Source organism: Apodemus sylvaticus, chromosome 5 (genome assembly GCF_947179515.1).
Source record: "Apodemus sylvaticus chromosome 5, mApoSyl1.1, whole genome shotgun sequence".
In the NCBI taxonomy this organism is placed as follows: domain Eukaryota; kingdom Metazoa; phylum Chordata; class Mammalia; order Rodentia; family Muridae; genus Apodemus; species Apodemus sylvaticus.
The window spans coordinates 88,820,834-88,848,326 of NC_067476.1; the positions used below are offsets into that span (position 1 = coordinate 88,820,834).

Sequence of the window (27,493 nt, forward strand, 5' to 3'; positions counted from 1 at the left end):
AGCAGTCTCTGTGTGTGGGTTCTATTTCACTGGTGCCTCACATCCAGGATCTTAAACCCTACCTCAGTCCGGTTTTCTGTGAAGCAGCCAGTAAGGATTTGTGGTCTGAAGTTTTTCATTCCTGGGGAGTCTCAGAATTTTTATTTCTTTCAATTTATGGGGTGTGTGTATATGTATGTACGTATGTATGTTTGTATGTATGTATGTATTTTGAGACACTGTCTTATGTAGTGAGGCACACTCAATATGTATCCACAGCTGACCTTGAACACATGACCCAGGCATGCATCACCACACCTGACTTCAGAATGTCTCCTTAAATTGCCGCCTTTGAGGCGTCTTCTCTGTTCTTGTAAGATTCTTCCCACTTCCTTTCACAGCTTCCAAATAATTCTTGCATCTCTCCTCAAGCCACGTGTCTTCACTGTAGTGAAGTGCTCCCCTGTGCTCTGAGCCAGTTTTCCAGGGATCTAGGGCTTGTCAAACACAGCTGTTTATTTCACATCTCCTATGTGCCAGACACTAAGTTAGCCTGTAAGGAAGGATAAGCAGGATGCAAGGTGGGGAGTCTACCTTGTGAAACTTTAGTGCTGATCCAGGAGGAGCAACTCTGGGTTGATCAACAGTTTCAAGGGTTTTGTAGGGAGCCAGGGAGACCCAGGGGCTGAGCTTGGGGGACTGACTCGGCCTGGGGGATGGAGAAGCATACATAAGAAAGAAAAAGGAGAAAGACAATGTAGGTTCTGCTGGAAGCATCTGAGGACCCCAGCTTGAGAAATAGACCCTGCTTTTATAATTGGTATTGAATTCATGGGCACAGTGGGAGGGAAAACCCAGGACAGAACCACAGAATCACAGATCTGCTGCCAGGCTCCAGGGGTGGGGGGCATCATTGGGAGGCACAATTAAGGCACGACCACAAGATTGTAGCCAATTGTAAGCATTTTATATATTACAGATGCTCGTGAGAGCGGTTGGCTTGGTGGAAGAGGGTTGTGGCGAGCGCAGTATAAACACATGCTCTCCCGCTTGCTTACCCTTTTCTGCGTCTCCACGTGGAACAGATGATCTTCATTGTCCTACGGTTAGCCCAGAATAATGGAAGCTGAGGGAGATTAGAAGAATAAGCTGCTACTTCAGAGCCTCTGTCCGCAGCACTGGAGAGCATGTGTTGCCAGTAATAACTCCGGGGAACTCTTTGGTCAGTAAATGCTTCAGCTATAATTAAAAGGGCATTTTCTTGGTTTCAATTTCTTTTAATTAATTAAAAATAAACATGTCATCTGGGTATGGGGAGGTATAGTCCCTTCCTAGAAATGAGAATATAATGATTTCTGAGATCAAAACTCATTATTTCCTAAGGAGCACTCTGAAGCCCCCCTTGTGGGGTGGATTGATGGGACAGTGCCCCTCACTATGTCCCCTGGAGATCCTCAAGTGTGGTGATACACTAACGGCTCTGAGAAGTCCTGCATCAAGGAGCCATGTTTGACTAAGTTTTTCACCCACATATTTGATTATGGCACCCTGTTATTAATACAAGAAGCAGTGCCATTCCACTAAATGCCTACTTTGGGCAACATGGTAGTAAGATGTTGTTGTTGTTGCTGCTGCTGCTGAGACAGGTTCTAACCTGGAAGCCACTGTGTATCCCATACTGACCTCAAGCTTGAGACAGTCCTCCTGAGTGCTGGTATCATGAGCTGCTACATGCATCACTGGGCTCTGACAGGTCTACACACTGCCACACCTCACCCAGAGGACAAGGAAGCGAGAGGTCGGTCAGTGATTGATTGGCAGGCAGTCCCTACTCAGCGGGGTTACGGAGTTAAGTCATCTACCAGAAGATCCAGAGACGGTATAGTGTAGATATTTAGTCTAGTAGACCCAGCAACACTGGGCTTGCAGTCAGAGGGTCAAGACTTGTCTTGGGTTGACTCCATCAGCCTTGTCACCTTGAATAAGGGGTCAATTCTAAGGCACCTCTTTCATCTGTGTACTGGCTGGTTTTGTGTGTCAACTTGACACAGGTTAGAGTTATCACAGAGAAAGGAGTTTCAGTTGGGGAAGTGCCTCCTTGAGATCCGACTGTGGGGCATTTTCTCAATTAGTGATCAAGTGGGGAGGGCCCCTTGTGGGTGGTACCATCTCTGGGCTGGTATTCTTGGGTTCTTTAAGCAGGCTGAGCATGCCAGGGGAAGCAAACCAGTAAGAAACATCCCTCCATGGCCTCTGCATCAGCTCCTGCTTCCTGACCTGCTTGAGTTTCAGTGCTGAATTCCTTTGGTGATGAACAGCAGTGTGGAAGTGTAAGCTCAATAAACCCTTTCCTCCCCAACTTGCTTCTTGGTCATGATGTTTGTGCAGGAATAGAAACCCAGACTAAGACAATCTGAAAAGTGCTGACTCTCCTGTCCATTCCCCCCACCCCACCCCATCCCACCCCCTGCCCCAGCAGAGAGCCAGACCTTTGCTGCAGACAGAGTATAAAGGGACAATTCTATCATATCCCAATAAAACTTTGCATATAAAAACACTCAGGAAAGCAGTTTTAGCCAGTCGCATAGTGTGGTAACTTCTGCTCAAGGCATGTCGAACTCTGTGAGACTAATACAACACACACTTCCATTTGTACCTAAGGAAGCGGAGGCACAGAGCTGTTATGTCATCTGCTTAAGGTAGTATCAGTAAAGGGCAGGAGTAGGAACTGTGTGCTTTGACCTGCTGACCTGAGCTCCCTGCCCCTGAGACATCAAAAGGCATATGCCGGGGAAGTGCACTATGTGTGAAACGCCCTGTCTGGCTACCAGAGGCAAGTAAAGAAGCAAGGGGGGGGGGGGGGCGATCCTCACGGAAGTCGAGCATCCCCTTGCTGTCACCGCCCCGCCCCTGCCCTGCTTTATTGTCCCCACACTCCATAGTAAATGGGATTTCTGGGGTACTGTAATGCAAAGGAGTCATCTTTATTTTTCTAGGAATCACCAAAATATACCCATACTCTATTAAACACTATAGCGACACTGTGAATATGTAAGCTTTAAGCTTCTAGCAGCGAAGTGCAATGTTGGCTACAGATGGGCTTAATCAGAAACATGTCTGCCTAGTTCTAACACATGCAGCCTATTTCTTAATAAAAAATAACCCCACGCACACTTACCTATGCCTTTTTTCTTCCTAAGTGGAGTAAAAGTAGCCCTGGAGTCAAGTTTGAAATTATTTTCATAATTTTGGGTAATTAAGACACTTCCCAGATCTCATTAGCGAAAGCCCAAAATAGAATAATTGCCATATAATTAGTGATTGGCAAACCTTTAGAGGTTTAAAGGGCTGTTCTTTCCAGAGTGGAAGTTCAGGGGCCTCACCCAGGCTTGACTGAACCCGGGACCTTTCGGATCCAGACACTCGCTCCTTCCCACTCCGAGCCTTGGTTCCGCTTGTCCTGGGCCCCAGAGGTCATGGCTTTGTGCTTTCTCACCGCTGTATTCCTCCCTGGTGGGAATCTTGGTCTCTGACAATGTTTATGCTTGTACTTGGCGTCTCCAGTCTGACACGGGAATACACAACAGGGAGAAGGCGCCTCTGTGCCCTCTAAGTATGTCCAGTCTATGTAGGGAGATGGGGCAGCACGGAAGTACCTCATGGGAGACAGAAAACAGATGACTCTGTCAGTGTTAGGACATCCTGCTTTCTGGGGGATTTGAAGTGCTTTGGGATAAGGAGTATCCTTTCTTTGCTCTTAAAATAATTCTAAGCCACCATATAAGGAGCACAGCAGCGGGTACTGTCTGTCAGCTAAGGTAGCTGTGGGAAACTGGGAGTGGAGAAGCCAGTAAACTGCTGCGATTGCTGATTGATTGCTGAGTGAAGCATCATCCCTAGCCGATGCAGAAAGCTAGGCGTGCTGGCCCATGCTGGTAAGCCCGGTGCTGGGCGATGGGGGGGTGTGAAAATAGTCAATTCCTGCACTTGCTGGCCAGCCAGTCTGACAAACTGATGAGCCTCAGATCCCATTCAGTGAGAGAACCTATCTTCTAAAACAAAGTAGAGGAGTCCTGAGAAAGAACACCTTCTGACCGCTGACCTCTGCACACATGCACATACATACACAGAAACATTTTACACACACACACATTCATCATCTCATCATCATCATCATCATCATCATCATCAACATCATCAGAAAAAAATGAAGCTTGAGCAGCTACTAACTCCTCTAAGGTCACAAAATCGAAATATAACAAAATCAAGTCTCCTGCCCTCTGTCCACACTCGTCCATTAGGATCCCAGGAGACCATGGAAAACGGTTTCCTTTTTTTTTTTTAAAGATTTATTTATTTATTTCATGTATGTGAGTACACTGTAGCTGTCTTCAGACACACTAGAAGAGGGCATCTGATCTCATAACGGATAGTTGTGTGCCACCATGTGGTTGCTGGGATTTGAACTCAGGACCTTCAGAAGAGCAGTCAGTGCTCCCAACCACTGAGCCATCTCTCCAGCCCGAACACGGTTTCCTAAATGTCTCATTTTATTTCAAGAGAAAAGAGAAGGCATCACAGTGTGGTGGCACACACCTTTATTCCCAGCACTTGGGAGGTAAGGATAGGCAAGTCTGTGAGTTCAAGGCCAGCTGGGGAGGGTGGGGGCAGACATTGAGTTTGGGCATCTCAGAAGTGAAAGCTTGGCCAACTGGGTTTTGTTTTTTTTTTTTTTTTAGGCCAATAACAAAGTTTTTGGCTGCCTCTTCAAGGGTTGCTGGAGACCATCGTCCTATCTTACAGAATTTCTACAGGCATTAAAACAAAGAGGCGTGGGGCTGAGCGATGGGTGGGAGGCGGGGTAACAACAGCAGCCATTGTAGCCTCTGGAATTTGTCGGGTTGTGTCATTTGACGTTCTTCTCAAGTCTGCCTCCTGTATTAGAGCATGAACTCATGAGAGAAAGCAGTTTCCTGCTCATTACCAGTACATAGAAGGCTCACTTAGTGACTACGTAGAACTCAATGTCTGCCAGGCACTGGTCAAAGCATCCTGCATCTTTTAACTAAGCCTATGGTCCTCACTTAAGGCAGAGAAAACATCCTGTCACAGGTGGCGTGACAGGAAGCAAGCACGGGGATGCTGCCACCGAGGAGTCATACCGCTGTGTAGTTACTGTGCCCACTGCTGTGGCAAAACACCTGAGCAGGACGGGAGGTCGAGGCTATAGCTGGAACCTCACAAGGCAGCTAGTCACAATGCTCTCACAGTCGGGAAGCAGAGAGAGAGAGAGAGAGAGAGAGAGAGAGAGAGAGAGAGAGAGAGAGAGAGAGAGAGAGAGAGAGAGAGGAATACCCATTCCCATGCTTAGCCATCTTTCTGCTTCTTATGGAGTTGGGGTTCCCAGTTAATGGAATGTTGCTCCCCACATTCAGATGACTCTTCTCTCCTCCGTTAAGTAGCCCTCTAGAAACACCTGCTCAGACACTGCCAGAGGTGTGTCTCCTATGTGACAAAATCTCAGGTGAGAGCCCAGATGAACCCTCCTAGTCACTGTGCACCCATCCATTAAATCCTGAAACAAATCCCTGTCCACCTGCTGCAGAGGTCGTGTTCTTGTCCTCTGCCATGGGCTGCCACCATTTGGGATGAGTTGGGTGGACCAGGCTCTCCCATCAGAGCAGGTTCTTATTTCTCACAGGACTCTCTACTCCCAGGAGGACCCTTCCCCCAGTCAGAGTTCTTCCATCTGCCGCGTCCTGTGTCCCCCTCTCCTCATCCTTTGTACTTGTCTTGGTTGTTCTGAGGTTGCAAATCAAGAAGGCAACTGAGCCCTGTCCTAAGTTTCTAAACAGAGTCTAGAAGTGTGTTAAATGAAGGGACAAGTCAGTCAGTCTGCATGGAAAGCTTTGTGTAATAGTTGGATGAAAGCAACTCCAGCTGATACCATGACAGGGCAATGCAGGTCCTTCCTCTCCTGCAAAGGAAGCTGCCTGGGGGAGGGGGAGGCAGACTCATCTTCCCAGTTGCTCTCTAGGGTTGAAAGTTGATGGGGAAAAGAGAAGCTCTGAGACCTCACTTGAAAGTCAGGAACAAAAGAAGGCAGTGCGCATCCCAGTGAGGTGGTTTGAGACACTTGCAAAATGTGTCTCGAATTTAATGAAATCCTAGAGAAGCTTGAACAAGCACGGAAAGGAACGTCTTAACGCAAACAGAAGGCATTCTGAGTTGTGGGTGGGTAACTCTGTTTAAGTCCCAGGTTTTTATTGCATACCAACCCTTGTGAGCCCAGCCAGTCTGAGGTAGGCCTAGTGGTGACAATATCCATTAAAGTTAATTTCCTGGTAAAGGCCACTTCAATCTGATTTTTTTTTAATTTGTTTCACTGCTAGTTTCCTTCAGCTAAAGTAGAAGATGTTCTCTTTGCCTCCTGCAACCAACCCAGGTAGTTCAGAGAGGTGGGTAGTATCATAGAGCCCCAACAAAACCACCGTGACTGTCACCCACACTCCCAGGGCAGATGACGATGTTTCTCTGGGGTACCTAGATGGTGCCTGCTTCTGATATGTAGGTGCTCATCTTTAAAGTCTAGAGGTACCGTGACTTACTCATCTGCTGTCCATCAACTAAGATCCACCCACGTAAACCTTCCTGGAAAATATAACAAACACAAAATCCCCTACACAGTGTCCATAGTAACTATTAGCATGAAGTCTAGGCCTCCTGAAATATATGTGCTCATTTTCTTGTTGGGAGAATTGAGGCATACAGGCATACAGGCTAAAGAATCACAGCAGGAGAGAAGCATCCCCACAATACATTTGAATACTTAGATATTTTGTAGACTTGCGACATGCTTTGCATTACAAACTTTGTAAAGGTAAGTGTGGTTGTTATCCACGTTTTATAAACAGGAAGCTGATCCCTAGAAGTGTGAAGGAGGGTAACAGCCAGTCTTTGAAAAAAAGAAGGAGGCTCACATGCTGGCGTACACCCATTGGAGCAGGGTTCTCAGTGTGGTCCCAGGACCTGCAGCCATTGCCAGCTGAGCTACATGCCCAGCCCTGAAATGCACCTAACATTTAGTTAACATGGCGTGTGTGTGTGTGTGTGTGTGTGTGTGTGTGTGTGTGTGTGTGGTGGGGGGGAGGGGGGATCCTCAGGGTTCAGCTGTCATCTTGTTTTGATACTTCAGAGCACCACAAGGAGGTATCCAGCATCACCTCAGACTGGGTCAATCCCAAACCTAGACCGCTAAGAATAGACCTTTCAAGTGACTAATCACACTAACTTTTGAGAAGCACGGCAGGATGTAGGTTTTCTCCAGAATTTCTTCTGGCCTCATACAACTATTACTAAGTGTTCAGCATGCATCAGGCTCTATTGGAGACAGAGCAGACAAGCTGCAAGCTTAAAGAGTAAGACACACCAGGGAATGCTTTATGCACTGAGTTCTGGTACTGGAGGTCAGCAGATTAAGCTCTGTTTTCTAACCCTGAGCACTTAGTCCATTGCTGGGTTGATGAAGGAACAGCCGCAAGGAGGAGTTTAGTGACTACATCAGGGAACAGCCCAGGTGGAAACCCCTGGTCTTCTATGCTGCACTGTGAACGTGTTCCTGGTCTCCTCTGGAAGTAGAATCCATCAACATTTGTTGCCGGTTCGCATACTCCAGAATGCACTCTTGGGAAGGAAATGAAATGAAATGAGGGGTATTCAGATTCGGTTACCTGATCTCTGTCACCCTCATGGGCTCACAGTGTCCTGTTCTTCGCCTTTGTGGTGCTTCACAAAACATGTTCTCTCTCTCTCTCTCTCTCTCTCTCTCTCTCTCTCTCTCTCTCTCTCTCTCTCTCTCTCTTGCTCTCGCTCTCGCTCTCGCTTTGGTTTGCTTAGCCAGAGCCCACAGAGGCAGCATAGATTTGGAATCTCCATTAGCTATTTTTCCAAGTGAGTGACCACTGTGGTTAAATTTCACGGCCTCTGGCTCAATTTTCTGCTTAAGGTAGGGCTAGCAAAGTTCTTTTAGAATTTCCCACTTCTTGAAAATGTTGCAAGTCCCCAGTTTTGACACTGTCCATTTTAAGTTTTGAAGGAGTCACCTTTATCGCTCCTGTCCATTCCCGGCATGCAGCCCTTTCCAGTCCCCTGATATCTTTTTTCCTCATTCTCTTTTCTACATGTTATACTGCACTCACATGTATATTTGCTTCCACATATACATATTAGTATATGCTAGATTTTGCATATAAGGAACAACCTGTACTTTTTTCTTTCTGATATTGTATGAGTTGTAAAATAATATATAAAGCTAGTTGTTCTATCTAGTTTTGAATCTGTTATGGATTTTTCACTTTGGGTGTTAAAATACATTCAATGGTTGTCTTAGTTAAGGCTTTACTGCTGTGAACAGACACCTTGACCAAGGCAACTCTTATAAGGACTGTTTAATTGGGGCTGACTTACAGGTTCAGAGCATCAATCTATTATCATCAAGATGAGAGCATGACAGCGTCCAAGCAGGCATGGTTCAGGGGGAACTAAGAGTTTTATATCTTCATCTAAAGGCTGCTAGGAGAAGACTGGCTATCAGGCAGCTAGCATGAGGGTCTTACAGCCCACACCCACAGTGATACACCTATTCCAACAAGGCCACACCTCCAAATAGTGCCCCTTCTGGACCAAGCATATTCAAATATGCTTGGTAGTGTAAATGGAACATCCAGTGTGATACTCCATGGGTCAGAATGGCTATTCTAAATGTATAGAAGTTCACCACAGAGCCTATGTTTTAGGTCTGGTTATTTCTTCTCCTCCTCCTCCTCCTCCTCCTCCTCCTCCTCCTCCTCCTCCTCCTCCTCCTCCTCCTCCTCCTCTTCCTCCTCCTCCTCCTCCTTCTTCTTCTCCTTCTCCTTCTCCTCCTTCTTCTTCTCCTTCTCCTTCTCCTCCTCCTTCTTCTCCTCCTCCCCCTCCTTCTTCTTCTCCTCCTCCCCCTCCTTCTTCTTCTTTCTTCTCTTCTTCTTCTTCTTCTTCTTCTTCTTCTTCTTCTTCTTCTTCTTCTTCTTCTTCTTCTTCTTCTTCTTCTTCTTCTTCTTCTTCTTCTTTCTCTTCTTCTCCTTCTCCTTCTCCTTCTCCTTTCTCCTTCTCCTTCTCCTTCTCCTTCTCCTTCTCCTTCTCCTTCTCCTTCTCCTTCTCCTTCTCCTTCTCCTTCTCCTTCTCCTTCCCCTTCTCCTCCTCCTCCTCCTCCTCCTCCTCCTCCTCCTCCTCCTCCTCCTCCTCCTCCTCCTCCTCCTTCTTTCCTACTTGCAAAGTTTTATAGAAAAGTACATAACATTAGCTGTTAAAAATTTCAATAAAAAACTTGAAGGGTAAATAAGGTTTTGGGGGGCTGCAGATGTAACTTGATATGTAGCAAGCTTTTCTAGTCCACAGGAGCCCCTGAGTTTGTTCCCCAGCACTCTGTGAGCATGGCCTGTGCCCGTGTGGTACAAGTGTATAATCTCAGGAGCAGGCAGAAATAGGGAAGATCCAAAGTCACTTTCAGATACATAGTTCAAGGCTAGCCTGGATCACATGAAACCCTGTCTCAAATAGAAAAGGGGGGGAAATTGTTTGTCTAGGTAGTCTGTGGCCATTTTACATTGAGTGTGTGGGTCATCAGATAGAAGGGAAGGGTGGATGGAGAGAAGCAGGGTATGGGAACACAATAACCCAGGAAACCTCTGCACCAACCCCAGGACCAGTAGAAATGTATTCTCTGTAAAATCAGTAACTTCAGAAGCCCACAGATAAACCTTCCTAAGGAGTTTGCTCAAAATGCATCCTAGCTCTGACTCACAAAGTGGCTCTAGACACAAACATGAGTGTGGACCCGGCTTTGCCAGTCAAACAGATGTTTCCCAACAAGACCCATAAACATCCCCATATCTCAGAATAATTGCTCAGGTGGTCAAAGCGCCCTGAAGGTGACTGGGACGGCCATGAGCAACAGCAGATTGGATGAGTCATGTGACAGAGGTTGTTCTGTGTTCTGGATGCTTGTCTGAGATCGGTATTTGTCACATTATTGTTAGAGCTAGGTCGCATTGTCTCTGTGCACTCGGATAACCAAAGTGATGTAAGGAATTATGGTTTTAAACAAAACTTGCTCACAAGTTTAATATAAGTGTGATATAACTCTTAAATTCCCCACCATCCTCAAGGAAAAATCATTAGTTCTGGTGATAAATCATAGTGGTAAAGAGCTTGGGTGTTCCCAACATGGAATTATAGCCCCAGTGGTAAACCTGCCTCCTTCTCTACCTCACGGCTGACATTCACGTCATGGCAGTGATCTGTGATGGAATAGGAGGGGCGAGGTAAGGGGCACCCCCGGCAGTGGGAGCTGGGTGCCCCAGAAGCATGACCATCTGCTGCCTGCCATCCCCAGGCCCCCCTCCTTTTCATCTCCCACAACACAGTGCTGCTATGGGAGGCAGAATGCTGACTATCTTCTAAGGTAGCCACATCCCAGTCCCTGAAGCCTGTGAACATCCCCTCCCTTGGCAAAGGAGATTTGCCGACATGTTCAGTGAAGCGACAGCATAGAGGCAGTCAGTCCATCCTGGGTTATTTGGGTGAACCTTGTGTGATTACAAGATCCTAGTTGGGGGCAGGGGACAGGAACTGTGAGCACAAGGTTAGAGGGAGGCTGGACCAGGAGGCCCCAGTTCTTTTTCTGCAAGTAAGGGAGAAAGTGACTTCCCCCTCAATCTCCCAGTAGGTTGCTCTGGGAGTGTCTCTGCCTCAGTTCTGGGTTGAGCTTCTGCCTTCAAGAACTGTCAGATGATCAAGTTATAACAGCAATAGCAAACATATTTCCAGGGACAAGCAGACCTGCATCTCCTGCAAAGCCCTTTCAGTTTGTCACTCTCTAGTGCAAAAGTCTTGGAAATTTTCCGGGTTTAGCTTGGGACATGGGAAGGAGGGAGAAATGTGAAAGAGAAAGAGGAGAGGGCCCACCTGGAGTGGGTGGGGCTGCTCTTCCTAAACTAGGGCTGAGAGAGATTATTCCTGACTAGGGGTTTTCTTTTGGCACAGAGGGTAAGCATTGACCTTGAGAACCTTTCATCTCTTGTCTGCCTCAGTTTTCTCCTCTGTAAAGTGAGACTTCACTTCTACTGTAGATACTCTCTATCAAATGGGTTCCTGTGCTAGGAACAGGACTCGGCACACTGAGTCCTTTACTTTACACAAACGCCATGGAAGAAGAACAGACAGTATTTTAAGAGCAGAGCAGGGCTTAAAGAGTCCTACTTGTTTGGACCATGTTCAGATAGATCAGGTTGAGCAGGTTTCTTCCAGCAGAAGCTTCCCCGTGGTAGCTTTCCCTTTCTGCATACAGCCTGGAGCTAAAAGCCACTGACTGAGCCTCTCCTACTTACTTAACCATAGAATCCTTTCAGATTGACAACAGTCTCTGGAGATCAGACATAGTATGTCAGTGTGGCAATACTGCCGTGTGACGGACGGTGTACCAAGAAACCTCTTACCCTACCATGTGTTACTGCCCCATTCACCACCAATTCACACCCTGGGAACATGTGTGCCACTAGTGCCAGGAGGCACCTGGCCTTGTTTCTAGACCTAAAAATCTAAGGCCATTTTCCACATTTGATTTGTTGGAGCAAAATCTTTGTCATGGCATGCTGGTTGTCATCTAAGCCACACTGCTCCTTGGAGCTGGAAAGGGTGCCTGGGGTTGTTGCTGAATTATGACATTTACCTTGCAACCCAGCAACCTAACAATAACTTCATATAGTTCCCAACATGGGGCCGGAGCAGTGGGTGCCTCTTCACTATAATGTCATAAGTTCATGAGCAAATAACTGAGGGTTTATGTATCAAAATTAGTAATGTATTTTTCATAGTAATTTTCAGGGAAAAAAAGAAAAAGAAAAGCATGTATCTTTCAGTAGAAGGACAGCCGACCTCAGCTGTATTCATCCCAAGGCTCCCAAGAAACAAAGAAACAAACCGTGCTGTTCTTACTTCACATAGGAACGGCTGTATGAAATCTAATTTCTGTAGAATTGTGTTCCAAGAACTTAAACCTTGCTCACATAAAGATACCTTTCAAAACGTAAATACAGCACATTCAGTTACGCCCTGGTGACTTAGTTTGTTTTGGTTTTGAAAGCTATAAAGAAATAAACTAGAGTCCTGTTTATTTTTAGCAGACACCTCTAGAAAACCCTGAAAAATATTCTATTTATAAAACAGAGAAAACGTTTTCATGCCAACTGGCTTAGAAATCAGAATGAATAGGCCCGAGTTTCAGAAAAAGCAAACATTTGTGTTTGCAAGATTGCTTCAATCCATCAGCAGTTCTGAAACACCTTAAAGCAATTGACCTGGTTTTGCTTTTGGCTAATGAAAGGCTACCCAGAAATTGATAAGTTGCGCTTAATTTTCTAAATAGATTGGAACTGAATGAGCGGCACAATGGGATTTAAAAAAAAAGTGAAATTTGAAATGAGAGTGACTTTCAGGAGTTACGCTTCAGAGTGAAAAGATAGTGAATTTAAATAATTTTCTGATTAAATTATTTCACTGTGACATTATATAGAACATTTATAATTTCATCATCCTTTAAGGCATTAAAAATGAAAGTGAAACCTTGGTTGAGTAAATTCAACGACTATAAAATACTCTAGAAATTGGATGTCTGTGACCCAGTGCCAGTCGAGGGCAGAGTAGGGGGCAGGCAGGCTGCACCTCGCCATTTAATCTTTCTGATCAGTGCCGTGCCGTGCTGTTTTTCCAAACACTGTAGTAACAGCAGTAACGATGAAACAGCTGTCACTGTGAGTCAAACATTCTACTAAAAACTTCACGTGGGTTATTTGTTTTAATTTTCTCAATAATATATCAAAGAGGTAGATACCGCGCCCATCTTGCAGATGGGGAAACTGAGGTTTTGCAAGGCAGATGTCAGAGCTCACACTTATGGAAGTATTGAAGGTGGTTCAGACTCAGGCCAGAGCTCCAACCTAGAATTCCTTGATCTCTCCTGGATTCAGCACTGAGCCAACAGTGAGGAGCTCAGTGCCAGAGGCTCAAGAAGACTGCCGCTTGTGACAGTCTGTGTTCTGACAATAGCCCAAGAGAGTCTGGGAATCTAAGGCAAACCTTCTGTCCTCATCCTCAAAAGAATGGCTCTTTTTTATTTCTTCGCATTATCTCCATCCACTGATTAGCCCGGGAGAGCCTAGGCCTGATCCCTCCGGGTACCTGTCGTACCTCGTAAGTGTTTCCGTGCTTACACACAGCTGGCTGTTTTTCGGGGTGACTCTCTGTTCTCTTCTCACCTCTAATACAGATCTTTCTGGATGTAGGACCCGGGCTGCAGCAGTTGTTCCGGAGATGTATGAGAAGCCAGGGGAAGCAATCCGTGTAGGCTGTGTGTAGACATGGGCCCTCTGTTCAATGCATGGAGGGATGGTACTTCAAGCCACATTTTGTTCTAAGAATTCTTGTGTTATCACCTCACTATAATTTATCCTTGTGCAGAACATCTTGTTGCATATTTCAATAATGGTAATTTTCGCGACCATTTTTTAATGCAGTTTAAAGGATATAATTGCTTCCATTCGTTTTGTTCTTATGGATAATATTCGTAGTAAACAGCTTTATGCACAGCATTTTTATTTGATCTTGGATTATTTCATTAGCATATAATCTCTGGGTATAGATTACTGGGCCATAATATAAGCCATGTATAAGGCCTGTGATGCACTGTCCAGTCTGTTTGTTTTCCTTTTTCTATGATTTATTTTATTTTAATGTGTTGCAATGTACAACATTTATGTAGGTGCCTGTGGTAGCCAGAAGGAGGCCTTGGGTCCCCTGGAGCTAGATTTACAGGAAGACACTTGTGAGCTTTGTGATGTGGGTGCAAGGGACTATACTTAGGTTCCTCAGAGGAGCAGCAAGCCGTCTAACCACTGAGCCATTCTCCAGCTCCCCCTGTCCAGTTTAAATAAAACACAAACCACATAATGTAAAAGTATTTGAGGTAGCCATTTTAAAAAGGAAAAAAAGAATAAAATTTATTTTAATACTTTCATTTAACCAAGTTATCCTCAATATTATTTTATATGTATTTACTACAAAGGTTTCTAGTTTTTTTTTTATGAAGTATCCAAAATGTGATGCATGTTTCAAAGTTAGTACATCTCAGCTGAGACTCACCTTATGCCTAAGTGCTCAGTACTCAATAGTAGCTGTCATATTAGGCAGCATTGAAACACACACACACACACACACATGCGCGCGCGTATTACGTGTGTGTGTGTGTGTGTGTGTATAATATATTTTAAATTTATTTATCTATATACTTATTTAAATGTATTTATCTATAAATTTATTATCTAGTCTTTTAAAAGAGCCTTTCAGTTTTTTGCTTTTTCTTTGGTTTGGGTTTTTTGGTTTTTCGAGACAGGGTTTCTCTGTGTAGCCCTGGCTGTCCTGGAACTCACTCTGTAGACCAGGCTGGCCTCGAACTCAGAAATCCACCTGCCTCTGCCTCCCAAGTGCTGGGATTACAGGCGTGCACCACCACCGCCTTCCCATTTTGGACACCCAGCCTTCCTGCGTCTTGCCCTGTCCTGCCCTCCAGTTAAGAGTATTATCTGGATCACTCCCTTAAGCATTTATTCTAAATATCTTGGTAATTTTTTTCTCATTACTGGGAATATTTCCTTGATATCTGTTTCAAGTCATTCATTTTACCAAATCTTACAGTACACCAAGATGAATCGGAAATGGCTTATGATCTTCTGGAGAAGAGACACCTAACCGAACTTTGACTAAAATGCCTTTAAGAGCAAAGGCGAGCAAACAGGCACACCTCAGCGAGAATGTAAAGTATGATAAAGTTCACAAATGAGGATTAGACAAAAGGCTGAGGGGATTAGAGAAAGCTTCTTGAGGAAAATATAATTATGACCAGAGCCTTCAGGGCGCAGTAAAAATTTAATGGGCGGGGGGGGTGGGGGGGGTTGGCCTGTAACTATCTCGTTATCCCAACCAGATGGCAGGGCGGCGAAGGCTGGGACGTTGCCTCTCTTTGTGCTTAGCTCTCCCCAGAGCGCCTTGCCAGAGTCTCACAGTGGAAGGTGCTTGTAATGTTTGTTGAGCCCAATTAATAATCCATGGTTGGCTGGCACTGGGTGAGGCGACCCCGGCCTGTGTGCCTGCCTGCCTGCCTGCCTTCACCTCTGAACTGAAGGGCCTACGTCAGCTTTCCACTCATTCCCTGGACTGTGCGCAGTCACGGCTTCCTCACTTCACTAAATCACTCTGCCCTGAAACTAGTTCTTTGAAGCCAAAATGGTAGCTAAATGGGGACCAGCGCTTTAGCTTCCATCTGACCTATTTGTCACTTCCTCCAATTCCTCAGAGCCTCGAAGCCGAGTTATAGGACTCAAGGACAAACGGTGACCTGGGAATGGGAAGGCACGTCGCCTTTTGTTTTATTTGTGACTCAATTATCCAGGCATTTGCTTGACAACCTGGCAAGTTTCACAGGATTGTGACCCCTGTTTCTCAATTCAGGAAAAAGGAGTTCAGAGAGGTCCCTGGCTCAAACGGCTATGACGAGTCAAAACTAGAAACCTCATCTTCCAATACCCAAGCGTTTGTTTTTCTGTGTATCCTGAAGTTGGCCTGCCTGCATTAAAAGCTGACCCCAGTGCTTGGGATGTGTCTGCTCAACATTTCCCAAGTTTGAGAAGGAGGGAAGAGATAAACTTCCGGGTGTCATAGAGTGGATGGTAGCAACCAAAGCTAAGGAAGCAGCAACGCTAACAGTTAAACGATGTTAGCGGGCACTATAGCGGGCACTATAGCAGGCACTAACCTCTAGTTCTTAATTATAGGGAAGATTGTTCTAAGTGAGTTTTGCATAGAGTCATATTTAAACCTCACAACAGACCTGCGGGATGTGTGTTATCGTAGCCATTTTATAGACTGAAAAACAGATCAGTTGTGTAAATATATCCAGAGTCATGAAAAACTAATGCAATCACCCATTAAGCTCTTACCCTAAGACAACTATTTGGTGTGGTGGTGGTGGTAGTGTGTGTGTGTGTGTGTGTGTGTGTGTGTGTGTATGTTTTTACAAGATATTTTTAGTTTATACTGATATATTAAAAGACAACACTTTGGCTTTCCAATGACCATCAAGGAACACACATTTTTCTCATAAAGTCAGAAATTCTTCAGAAGATTCACTCTTCATTCTCTGGGCTGGGGGCCGGGATCACAGTGGTGAGCCGACCGACGCTTCCCGATCTGCCTCTCCAGCTTCAGACTGCACTGGGCTTTCACAACTATCTGTCAGATATTCTTCTGCAGTTTCCTTTTCAGGTGATGGGCTCTGTATTAGTGAAATCCTCTGCAGCTGCATCCCCTTTGTGCCCCAGAACATTAAATAGTATGTTAAAGAAAGCATCGTTAGCAACATAACTGTCTGACACATAAACACTCAGAACTAAACCAAGCACAGTAAAGTGTTATTCTGTCCTCTAACGTGCCATCCTTTACCATACCAGGCTCTACTGCAACACCCTGTGTTCTCTACCATACCAGGCCTCCCTGTATAGCCAGTCAGTCCTCCATCACATTATCCCTATGATGCCAACCTCTACCGTACTACACGTTATCACACCGCCCTGTATCATACAACCCTCTATTGGTCCATCCTCTGTTGCAGGGTCCTCTCTGGTACCACCCTCCACTTGCTACCCTCTGGTACTATTCTCTATTGCTCTCTCTTCTATTGCACGATAAGCTCTTCTGTTTGGGGCAGAGACTTCATCGGTCTTCCTGTATCCATTACAATTGATCCCTGAGGGTTTGCTCTATAACAAGACAAAATCCAGCTGACCCTGAGCTCACCTCTCTCTCCTTCTCACTCTTTAAAACTTGAGTGAAGCAGGCTCTGCTTGCTTGGTTCTCGCATGTCTGCAGGTAAGCAGGGAGGAGGGGAACGCAGGTGTTCTCTGCCCTGGGCCCAAGTCCTTGGCAATCTTCCCCACTCTCTCCTCTGTCCTGTTCATTCTGTGCCTTCGCCCCAGCCAGGCATGAAAGGCATAGTGCCCCCTGGCGTGGTCTCTTCTGGGAGATGGCTTTTGTGGTTCCTGATGCTACATCCACCTGCACGTTAGGAGTATTTGAAGGGAAAGTGACTTAACTGCAGTCCCACCAAGCATTCCCTGGGTCACTACTCACTTGGGAACCTGTCCATTTTGGGAACTGCTAGCTTATTTTTAGGGTCATTTGGAGTTTCCTGAAGGCTCTCTGAAATCAGATTGCCTAGGAAGGACAGCCAGAATTTAGAGAATTCTTCCTACAGCACCTTTATATATGGAATAACTGGCTGCCATTTTTTTTTCAGGAAAACTGTTGTGGGTTCTCTTTGTCTAGCACCTAGCTTGCTAGAACATGGCACACAAAAGGCATCTAAACTAAAAGGTGCCCAGTGGCTCTGTGGATGCCCTGGAGGCTCACCACGACATCCCCCACTGGGCTGCCAAGCCACTAGGTGTGCACTACACAGAGAAAGTAACTGGAATTCACTTTCAGGGCTCTGTATGACCAGGCTTCCTGCTGGGCATGCACTGGGCGTTCTGAAATCTTAGGTAACCAAGGAATACTGTATTCTGAAACAATGGGATCTCAGTCAAGCACAAACGGAGTGGAGTTTTGGCACCTGGTATGTTATAAAAACATTACAGTAAGAGAAATAAGCCAAACACAAATAGATGGTCGTCTGTTTTCACTTATATGCGGTTTTCAGAGTATGCCCGACCATGTAGTGTCAGATATTTACGGAGAGCTGGAGGGATAAGCAATAGGAAGGTGTCGTTTGATGCTGTGTACAGAGTTCGAGGGTGGACAGCAATGACAGTCACGTTGTCAATATACTTAGTACCAACACAATTAGGTTAAACTGTGTATTATATATGTTTTATCATAAATAATAAAATGCCCATTTTCCTCCTTATTAAGATAAAATGCTACTTTTCCTTCATTCTTTCTACCTGCTTAAGCCTCCCTTTTCATGATGAGTTTGTGTTAGATGCCCTTGCTGAAGAGTCCTTCCTGCGTGAGGGGATGGGGAGTGAGGGTTGGGGGGGGGTTGTAGATGCAGTTCTCACTGCAGTTAATGCAATTCTCTTCCTGGCTGCTCAGTGCGAGGCACCATTTGTGATAGTGACAGTCTGAGCGGGAACACCTCACTTCTAACTAAGATACCATTGATTTTCTTTGCTGCAAAATAACACTTCTATAAGCATCAGGTCATGTCCTCTGCTGCCCACAGACAGCACTGTCTGTCTTGCTGTGATCTGTCCTGTGCCCTGCCGGGCTCTCATGGTATGAGGGGTGACTTCATCTTCTCAGGCATATGGAGGAGGACAGAAAACATGAAGAGACTGAAATGACTTCTTTCTCTGCTATACTGGCAATGTGTGTGTGTGTGTGTGTGTGTGTGTGTGTGTGTGTGTATTTGGATGCAGGGGGTAGGACTCGGGGTGATTGTGTGTGCATGTGTCAGGGCGAAGATGTTTATGGCAGGGTCACATAACTGGGTGGAATTGAATACCAGGTGTCCCTCTCCATTACTCTCTGACCAATGAGTCCCAGTGATCTTCCTATCTCTCTCCCCAGCCCACTCAGCTTTGTGGTTACAGGAACACACAACCACACCTGGCTTCAATACGGGTGCTAGAGCACTGAACTCAGGTCCTCATGCAAAGCTCTTTTACCCACTGAACCATCTGCCCAATTTGCTCTTCCTGCTCAGAATTTGTTTATAAGATTAAACTTATACTTGTTTAATACTTGCATGAGCTGTGCAGACACTATAACATTTTTTTAAATAATTCATAGGGAGCCATGTTCGAAACCGGGTCATACCGGGCAGTGGGAGGCACTTGGGAGGCAGAGGCAAGCAGATTTCTGAATTGGAGGCCAGCTTGTTCTACAGAGTGAGTTCCAGGACAGCCAGGGCTACAGAGAAACCCTGTCTCAAAAAACCAGAAAAAAACAAAAGAAAAGAAAATGGGTCATAGTGTCTCGTTTCTAGATTCGTAAAGCAAGCTCTGTGCACACTGCCTCCTTTCTAAGAGGGGAAGGGAATGGTAACAGGCTTGCTTCTGATACTTGCTCTTTGTTAGTTACAAGGCCGGAGCACAGTTAGCATGTTGGAAAGGACGGCAGTGTCTGACCCTTCGGCTCAGGAAGCCCCACCTGTAGGCCATGGGGCTCAGGGACTACCTGGTACCATTTCATCCCTTTGCATACACAGCACACAGAGTACATTAGTCACCCAGGACTGCCCTTTATCAAAACAGTATCTTTTCATCCCAAGCACCTTATGACTAAAGGCGATACTACAAAGCCCTAGTGAAGAGCTGGGACAAGACAGCTGTCAGAAGAAAAGCCTGCAGTGCCCTTTGGAGCAGCTGAGCCAGTGTTCTGGTAAGGCAGCCTGTCCAAGCAGCTGCACAGGGTAGAAAGATTGAAGTTTTGCCTCTCTCTGCAAACAATGGTGTGGTGTGTGTGTGCACATGCGCGCATGCGCACGCACATACACACACACACACACACACACACATACACAAATATATATATATATATATATATATATATATATATATATATCCTTGGTTCAAGTCAGTTTGTGGGCCAAAGCAAGACATCTTTTTAATTGAACAGGAAAGCAGCTTGCAGGCTAGCCAATGGAAGGACTTATGTAGGAGATGGGAAGGTTTCTCAAAACCCAGAGCTTAGGAAAAGCAAAGCAGGGAAGGAGGGAGCATAGGAGAAGGAGAAGGGGGCAGGTGGCTGCCTTTCATCTGGATATTCAGGATGACACATCTGGTGTCAGGGAAACTGCTCTTTCTAACTGACAGGGAAGCTTTGCAAGCAGGGGAGGGCTCGGCCATCGGCGAGCTAGAGATCACGAATTACCATGACAGCTTCATGGCATGTGGAGTGTGGGGTGATTTTCACCAGCACTGCTAAAATTAGCTTCTCTTGGACTAAGTATGATGTGCAATCGGAAAGGGAGTGCCAGGCCTGAGGAAGGAGGACTGTGATTCTGAAGGGCCACTGTCTAGGAAAGAAATGTGAAAACTGGCCCCTGCTTTCTGAGTTTGGTTTAATGGAGGTACCGGGCAGCACTGGTACCATTAATTAGTAGCTTGTCAATTCCTCCAGTAAAGCATCTCTGAGTCCTCTATTATAACTGTTCCAAGGACCCTGAACACCCTGACTCTGAACTTCCTCAGTTAAAGATCTTGCCAAAAATCTAATCACCTGTGCCAGCCAGCTAAGCAGCCTTGACGGACTGCTGTGCCCTGTGCACTTGCGTTTCAGGGATTTGCCTGAGCAAGACTGCATGAACGAATGAGTGAGCAAGTGTCTCTCTGAAAAATCTTCCACTCAAGCAACCTGAACTGAGGACGCACCTTTTAATAAGTAATCAGCCGGAAGAGATCGGGCTCTCTGGCTTCTAGTAATTCTTTCTGGATCACTGGGGACCTGTAAAACATTCTGGAGCAGGGTAGGGCGCTCTATGATTTGGCTGAAAATTCCAGAAAGAAGAAAGAGCCTGAGTACACATATTTACGCATGTAGATATTTATAGAAACAGACATATTGTTAATATATCATATATAAACAAAAGCTACAAATTAGCATTCCCAGGCCATGTCCTGCCAAAGGTTTTACATACAGTTTTTTATCTACATTGGAAGATAACTTTTGATTACAAAGATGAGGAACTGAAACTCACAAAAGACAAGGACGTGATTGGCAGGTGTGGGACTTGAATGTGGATCTGTTTGACTCCATAATCCACTCTCTTAACCTCTGCCTCTCAAATAAGTATGGCCAACTTTTATAGAGCCTGTGGGTTCTCACAACTGTAAGGGGGCCAGCCTGCCAGGTCCCCCACAGCTGGGTGTTACAGGATCCATTGACCTCTCCTTCAGAGCAACTAAGGAAATGAAAGAGAGACACCCCAGGGCTTCATAGCCTTGCAGAAGTACCCAGCAGACCGGGACCCATAAGAACCCCAGTCTTTGTGGTACAGCCAGCCCAGTTCTTGTCTGCCCATGGAAGATGAACAGCAACTCAAACCAGGACTGGGAACCAGAGCAGCACACCTGACCTCCAGGTCTGCTGTCTGCGAATCCTGCTTTGCCAGGACAGGCCCTGCCCCCTCTGAAGTTTGTGGAGGGAGTGAATAGCCATTCTCTGTCCCAGGCCTCCTAGGATTTATGGCCAGCAGCTCCTCCTGCCTGCGCTGTAGACTGCAAACACAGATGACCTTTGCAGTGATTTCATCTCAGCGTGCTTCCGTCTAGAAGACCTGTTTTTGTTTTTGTTTTTGTTTTTAACATTGTTTCCAACTTGTTTTGCCAGTTAACTCTCTTGACTCCTCTAAGACATCCAGCCACAGAGGCTAACAGCTGGTAATTCAAGAGCCAAGATCTGATTGGCCTTGAAAGCATCCCCAGTTCCTATCCATCTGAGTCTTAGGCCCAGTGGTTACAGGCAGATGGAATTGCTCCCCTTCCTTCCAGACCTTTCTAATCCCTCCCCAGGAGGGGACGGGTTTCAGGCACAGATTGGACCACTAGCAGGAAGGTGCTTTGTGAGTCCTTTTCTTACGAGTTGGTTCCCATGTGGTATTTGTTAGTCACAGCTAATTATGAAGTCCTTGGCCAAGGCACTAGACATTGTTCCTTGGATTCCTCCCCCCTCTTTCTCCCCCTTGCCCCCTGTTGCTGCAGAACAAAACCTATTGTGGCTCTCTGGAGGTTGGCTCTGCACATATTTTCCAGTGAAACTCTGATGGGCTCACTGCTGGGGTCTCATGTTTCAGATTCAAACTGAACTGGATAGAGCATTATTCACTGACATTGACAGAGCCTGCCCGCCTTTCTCCCACACTGCATTGGGTCTCTCACAGGCAATTTGGACAATTCACTGAGAATAATTCACAGCATTACTCAGAACCTGGGTAATCTGTACAGAATAGTATAATGTTGTGAGTGTTAGCTCATAGGAAGCTCAAGTGCCAGGTGTCGCCAGCTGCCCTGGGTGGCAAGGTTGCAGAGTCTAGGCAGCCCTTGGGTCCCTCTTTCCTGTTCCCTGGCCAGACTGCCTCAGCATTCACCTGCGCTGTGTACTGGGCTTCCACAGAAAACTTCCACATCTTAAAAGCAAGCTTGAAATCCATAACTGAGTCCCCTCATTTGTTCACTCCTTGGATGAAGAGACTGGCCACTGAGGGTCCTTCCCTTACCTAAGGTCCACATGAGCAAGTGAATTTGAGGACAGAATGATAATTAGAACCCAGCTCTCCCAACGTCTAGGGGTCCCATTTATTTCCCTGTGCTGGGCTGGTTCTGGAAAACATCACCAGGCTGCTTTTCTCCCTGCCTTATTGCCACTGTCTTATGTGAAGACTTCCTTATGTGCAGGAGACAGGAACTGTAGATGAAAGGAAAATAGAAGCGACATTACAGGTTTCCCTAAGCCACCTGGCAAGCCCATGCCATCTTCTGGAATCATCCAGTGTTCAGACTGAAAGGCTGATGCAGATGCCATTAATGTTTCCGTTATATTCATGAGACTCCCACATTAAAATCACATGAGGTGGGTTTTGTCACTATTGTTTAACAGAAGACCATAGACTTTGGAGTTGGCCCATTTGGGGTTACATGGTAACTACAAATACTAGTGCTGGAAATGCTGATAAATTACTGTCACTAATGGCGTACTTCTATCTAAATATAGACTGAGACTGCATGGTTAAGGAGTGCTATGAGGAATTAAAGCCAACAATCTAGATAAAGGCTGTGTGTAAAATAGATCAGGGCCTTGATAAATGTTCCTGTCACTATAACGTAACCACTCAGTCATATACACTGGGGCTCGAGTTCATATAAAAGCCAGACACATTAAAACTTTGTCCTTAACTTGGACCCTTCTGTATTCTGTCACAAACTTAACATTAACCAAACACAGTTTGGGTTATCTGTAGACCGTGAGTTCAGCCTAGTCTTTCCCTGGAAGCTTATAAAACTGAGCACTTCCTGAGGAGGGAAGGGTATGACTAGGGGCTCTTAAAAGAAGGAGCTACAAGAGGAACATTGGAAAGACTGAAAAAACGAACTCCTGTTCCTTTGCCTATGAAGGTCCCAGGCTGCCCTGGGGCTCAGAGCTGCCTGTCTCCAGCAGAGTGAAGCCCCCGCTGTCCCCACGACTTGGGTGTGCTCGGCTCTTTCAAACTCTTCTTTATTTCCCATCCAAACAAGAACCAAAGGTCCAGAAGCTTGTTTTCAAAATTTAGGAAAGCAGATGTTTTTGCTTATTTTTTTTCTTTAGTCTCCCTTCTGCCAAAATGCTGCGTTTTCACTGGGTTCTGTAGTTGTTTTTCTGTTTTGTTTTCTTTTTACTTTTAAGACAAATCTTGGGTCACTGTAAAAGGAATAAGGGTGGGCATTTCCAGGCCGGGAGCTCTGCTTTTTAAGACCTGAATGAAAATATGCAAGTACCCAATGGTGGGCTTGCTAGAGGCCACAAGAGAACAAGACTGATGGATTCCTTTCTAGAAGAGTCTCAGGCTTTCTTGCCAGACCTGTTGCCCGGGGCTGCCTAGTTAATCAGGAATAGGACAGTGAGCATTGCTTTCTCACAGAATTCTGGTGGAGTGCATGCTGCATACCGAGTAAGGCCCAGACCTCCTCACGGGCCCCATAGCTCCCAGCCAACTAAAACATGGTAGATACTCATTAGTTTCTATGACTTTTTAAACCAAGCAACAGGAATTAACGTCAACACATCAACACACAACACAAATATGTCATATTTGTCAGTGTTAATCAAAGTCTGGCTCTAGTCCTACTGAACTAAAATATAGAGGTGACGGGACTGCGTCATTTCTTTTGACAGTCTCAGGGAGAGGTTTTATTGTTGTTTGATTGGTTGGTTGGTTGGGTTTTTTTAGAAAGAGTTTTACAGGATAGCCCTGGCTATCCTGGAACTGGCTATATAGATCAGACTGGCCACTAACTCAGAGATCTGCCTGAAAGTTCTGGGATTGCAGGAATATGCCACCATGCTCCACCAACAATTCACTTTTTAAGTCTCTATTATCAAGCTTTCTAAGGCCACCGCCACCCCTAGCCTCCTAGACTTCATCCTCCATCTTCAAAGGCAGCAATATCAGGTTGAGTTAGTTGTCTCTCATTGCTCTGCTCAGGCCACTCCTACTGCCCTTCAGAGGCCTTGGTTGGTCACACTGGACCTGCCTGTATAATTTAGGATTATGTCTCTATTTTAAGGTTAGCAACCTTTGTTGCTGGAGGATATATTCACAGGTTCTATGTAAGAGCATTATGGACCTTTTAGCAGGGACCACTATTACCCACAACAGACAACACAGCTCATTTTTTTTTATACAAGTACAATGGTCTTTTTTAGTAGAACTTTCAGTTATAAGAAGTGGAACTTAACAGAAGCTAATTAAGAGAAAGGATCTAACAAGAAGGAGTTCAGGTCGAGTGAGAAACAGCTGAATCCATGTGTCTAAGGCCATCATTGAAGCCCTCTCTTTCTTGTGTTGGGTTGCCTTGGTGTTTGATTCATTCTTAAATAGAGACTAAAGGATAGCTGAAGCATCTCCCAGCCAATTCTTAAACTTGAGATTCCAGGAGGAGCTGGACCTTATTATCAGGGCTAACAAACGCCCAGGGATGACACTCAGCTGCCCAGCACGCACATTTGTAAGTGAATCACAGGCAAATTATGTACAGAAAAATGCAAACTGCTTCATCCAAGATTCAGAATGGAATCGGCCTTACTGGAAACACATGTATTATAACAGGGAGGGAGCAACTTACCCAAGAAAATATGACATTGTCACCAGAGAAAGGAGAGAGCTGGGTGTGCCAAAGCAGCAGGTGTCTCTCGACCCCATCATATTACAGCTTGATTTCAGAACCATGAAATGGAGATAGCATTTGTCTTCAAGTCACAGACAAACTTGAAAGAGTCCAGAAGCAGTTCAGCTAAGGCGAGTAAGTTTTTCAGGTAATGCATAGGAAGAGGGACTGGCATGGTAGTTAAGTCTGGTTGGAACAAGATTGCCTTATTTTATGTCGAAGTTATGTTTACTTAGTTTTATCATTTGTAAAATGGATGGTACAGCTATCCATCCTGGGAGCGCTAAACATTGTGAGGTTGAAGTAAGCAATGAAATGCTTAGAGTAGAACTTTGGCGATGTAAACACATGAAGAAGCACAACAGCTGTCTTCATGATTGTTACCATTTTATTATCATGTTGTTGGGCACAGGCTCCAGGAAGATGACTCGGGGACTTGGAGGGAGGGTACGAGGTAAATGAGGTGCTTTATTGGGTTCCACTTTCCAGCTGGAACCAATCTCTTCTTTCTTGAACTTTCTATCTTCCCCATGGAGAAAATTTTGCTACCGTCACCTGAAATGTGGGTTTCGAAATGGTTTCAGTGACCATCTTTCTGCCTCTGACATTGACATTGAAGAAGCACAACAGCTGTCTTCATGATTGTTACCATTTTATTATCATGTTGTTGGGCACAGGCTCCAGGAAGATGACTCGGGGACTTGGAGGGAGGGTACGAGGTAAATGAGGTGCTTTATTGGGTTCCACTTTCCAGCTGGAACCAATCTCTTCTTTCTTGAACTTTCTATCTTCCCCATGGAGAAAATTTTGCTACTGTCACCTGAAATGTGGGTTTCGAAATGGTTTCAGTGACCATCTTTCTGCCTCTGACATTGACTGTGCATGTCCACCACCGGATGAATGTTCTGTCAGTGTTTCTGAGTTTGGGTTCTTGAGGGAATCCTGTTAGTTTGCCCAGTGATCGCCTTGGAATGAGAGTGCCCCAGTCCATTTGATCAGCTGTGACTGGCAGCTGGGGGCAGGCTAAGCTGGAAAGGAAAGTGGTGTGCTAGGAGGAAATTGTCCGTCTTGTCTTTTGCAAGTGTTCAGAGCAAAGCACAATTTCCCCAAGGAGCGAAGCCGCTATTTTCAGAGAATACTGGTCAACTTGAATGTTTCAGAAGAGGACAACTGGAAATGCCTTGTACAAGAATGCAGGTTTCTAAAGAAAAACCGTCTTCTCTCTCTCTCACTAACAAACAGGACATTTGTAAATGAGGCACTGTCAGGGCCAGTTAGACAGACAGACACCCCCACTTCTTCATATAGTCTCCATTTCAGAAATTCACTTCTAAGGCAGAAGCTCTGTGAAGATTCTCAAAGATGCTGTTGGAAGCAAATTACAGAAAGATCAGGAGTGTCCCCAGAATCCTCCCTTTGGTGGCAAGAAGAGTTTTCTGTGACTCCCTTAACGTTTCAGAGCCACCAGGCTGTGCTCAGCAGCCTCCATCCAGACTGTTCAGGACACTTCAGGGGACAGGGGACACTGGAAAGCCAAGTGTCCTTTTGTCTGAGACTTTAACAAAGACCACTGCACCAAACCTCTGTAGCAATGGGGGGAGGGTTCGGAAGGACCGCTGCTGTCTCTTATCTCCGCAGCCCTAAGGGGGATTGGGGATACTTTGGATCAGCGCTGGATATCTTGGGAAGCACTGAGATTTAGGAGGAGACAAAGCTTTGTCACAGTTTTGATAGAAGCCTGCTGGGACAGTCTCCACTGTAGTGGCTCCCATGCCCCTTTCTAGTTGAACAATTCGTAGGCCCCATGCCTGCTTTCAAATGGATTGGTTTTGAAGCAGTCAACAGAAAAGCAGCCCGCTGCCAGGGCCAACCATCAAAAGAGAAAAGAGAGCATCGCAAACTGTGGGTGAATACTCGTGGGAAACATGACAGTCCAGAGGCTCATTCTGCTGGCCTGACCCGTGTGTGTTATCTTCCCAAAGGACCCCGTGGTTTAATGGATGGGGCTTTAACCTACCCAGAGGCCAGTCTCTGCTGGACAAATGGAACCTCATCCCGGAAGGCATCGACATACTCATGACGCACGGGCCTCCTCTAGGTAAGTAACGCAAAGATTGGGGTTTCGTCATACAAAATGCTCCCCTCCCGCAGCATAATAAATAATGCTTCCGGACCATAATAATTTCCCTTCTCAAAAAAAAAATGAATACAAAAGTCAGTGTCTTTAAAAGAAACCCAGTATGGAAATTAAACTCAGCAGTTCTTCTAGGCTTACAGGTATTCGTGAAATTATTTTTTTTTCCATTTAGTCAAGTCAGGGGGAAAATCAAATGAGCATAGAAAACCAAAGTCTTTTAAGCTTGGTAACTTATTTTAAGAACTATATTCGCCTCATAGTAAAGGGATAGGGTGGGACATGGAAGAAGACAGAGACCTACCAATCATAGGCGTTTGAATGGCAGGGAAATGAAAGAATCTTTTGTTCAAAGGAGCCCATTTTCCTTCCA

The 27,493-nt window shown here is 45.5% G+C and overlaps 1 protein-coding gene across 1 annotated transcript in view; it reads left to right on the forward strand.

Annotated features, from left to right (window-relative positions):
• The window catches only part of Mpped2 (metallophosphoesterase domain containing 2), a 174,722-nt gene that overhangs the window by 141,490 nt on the left and 5,739 nt on the right, over positions 1-27,493 (forward strand). The window contains exon 5 of the mRNA XM_052181388.1: positions 26,969-27,084. Within this exon, the coding sequence (XP_052037348.1) occupies positions 26,969-27,084 (116 nt within the window). The remainder of the gene's footprint in view (positions 1-26,968; positions 27,085-27,493) is intronic.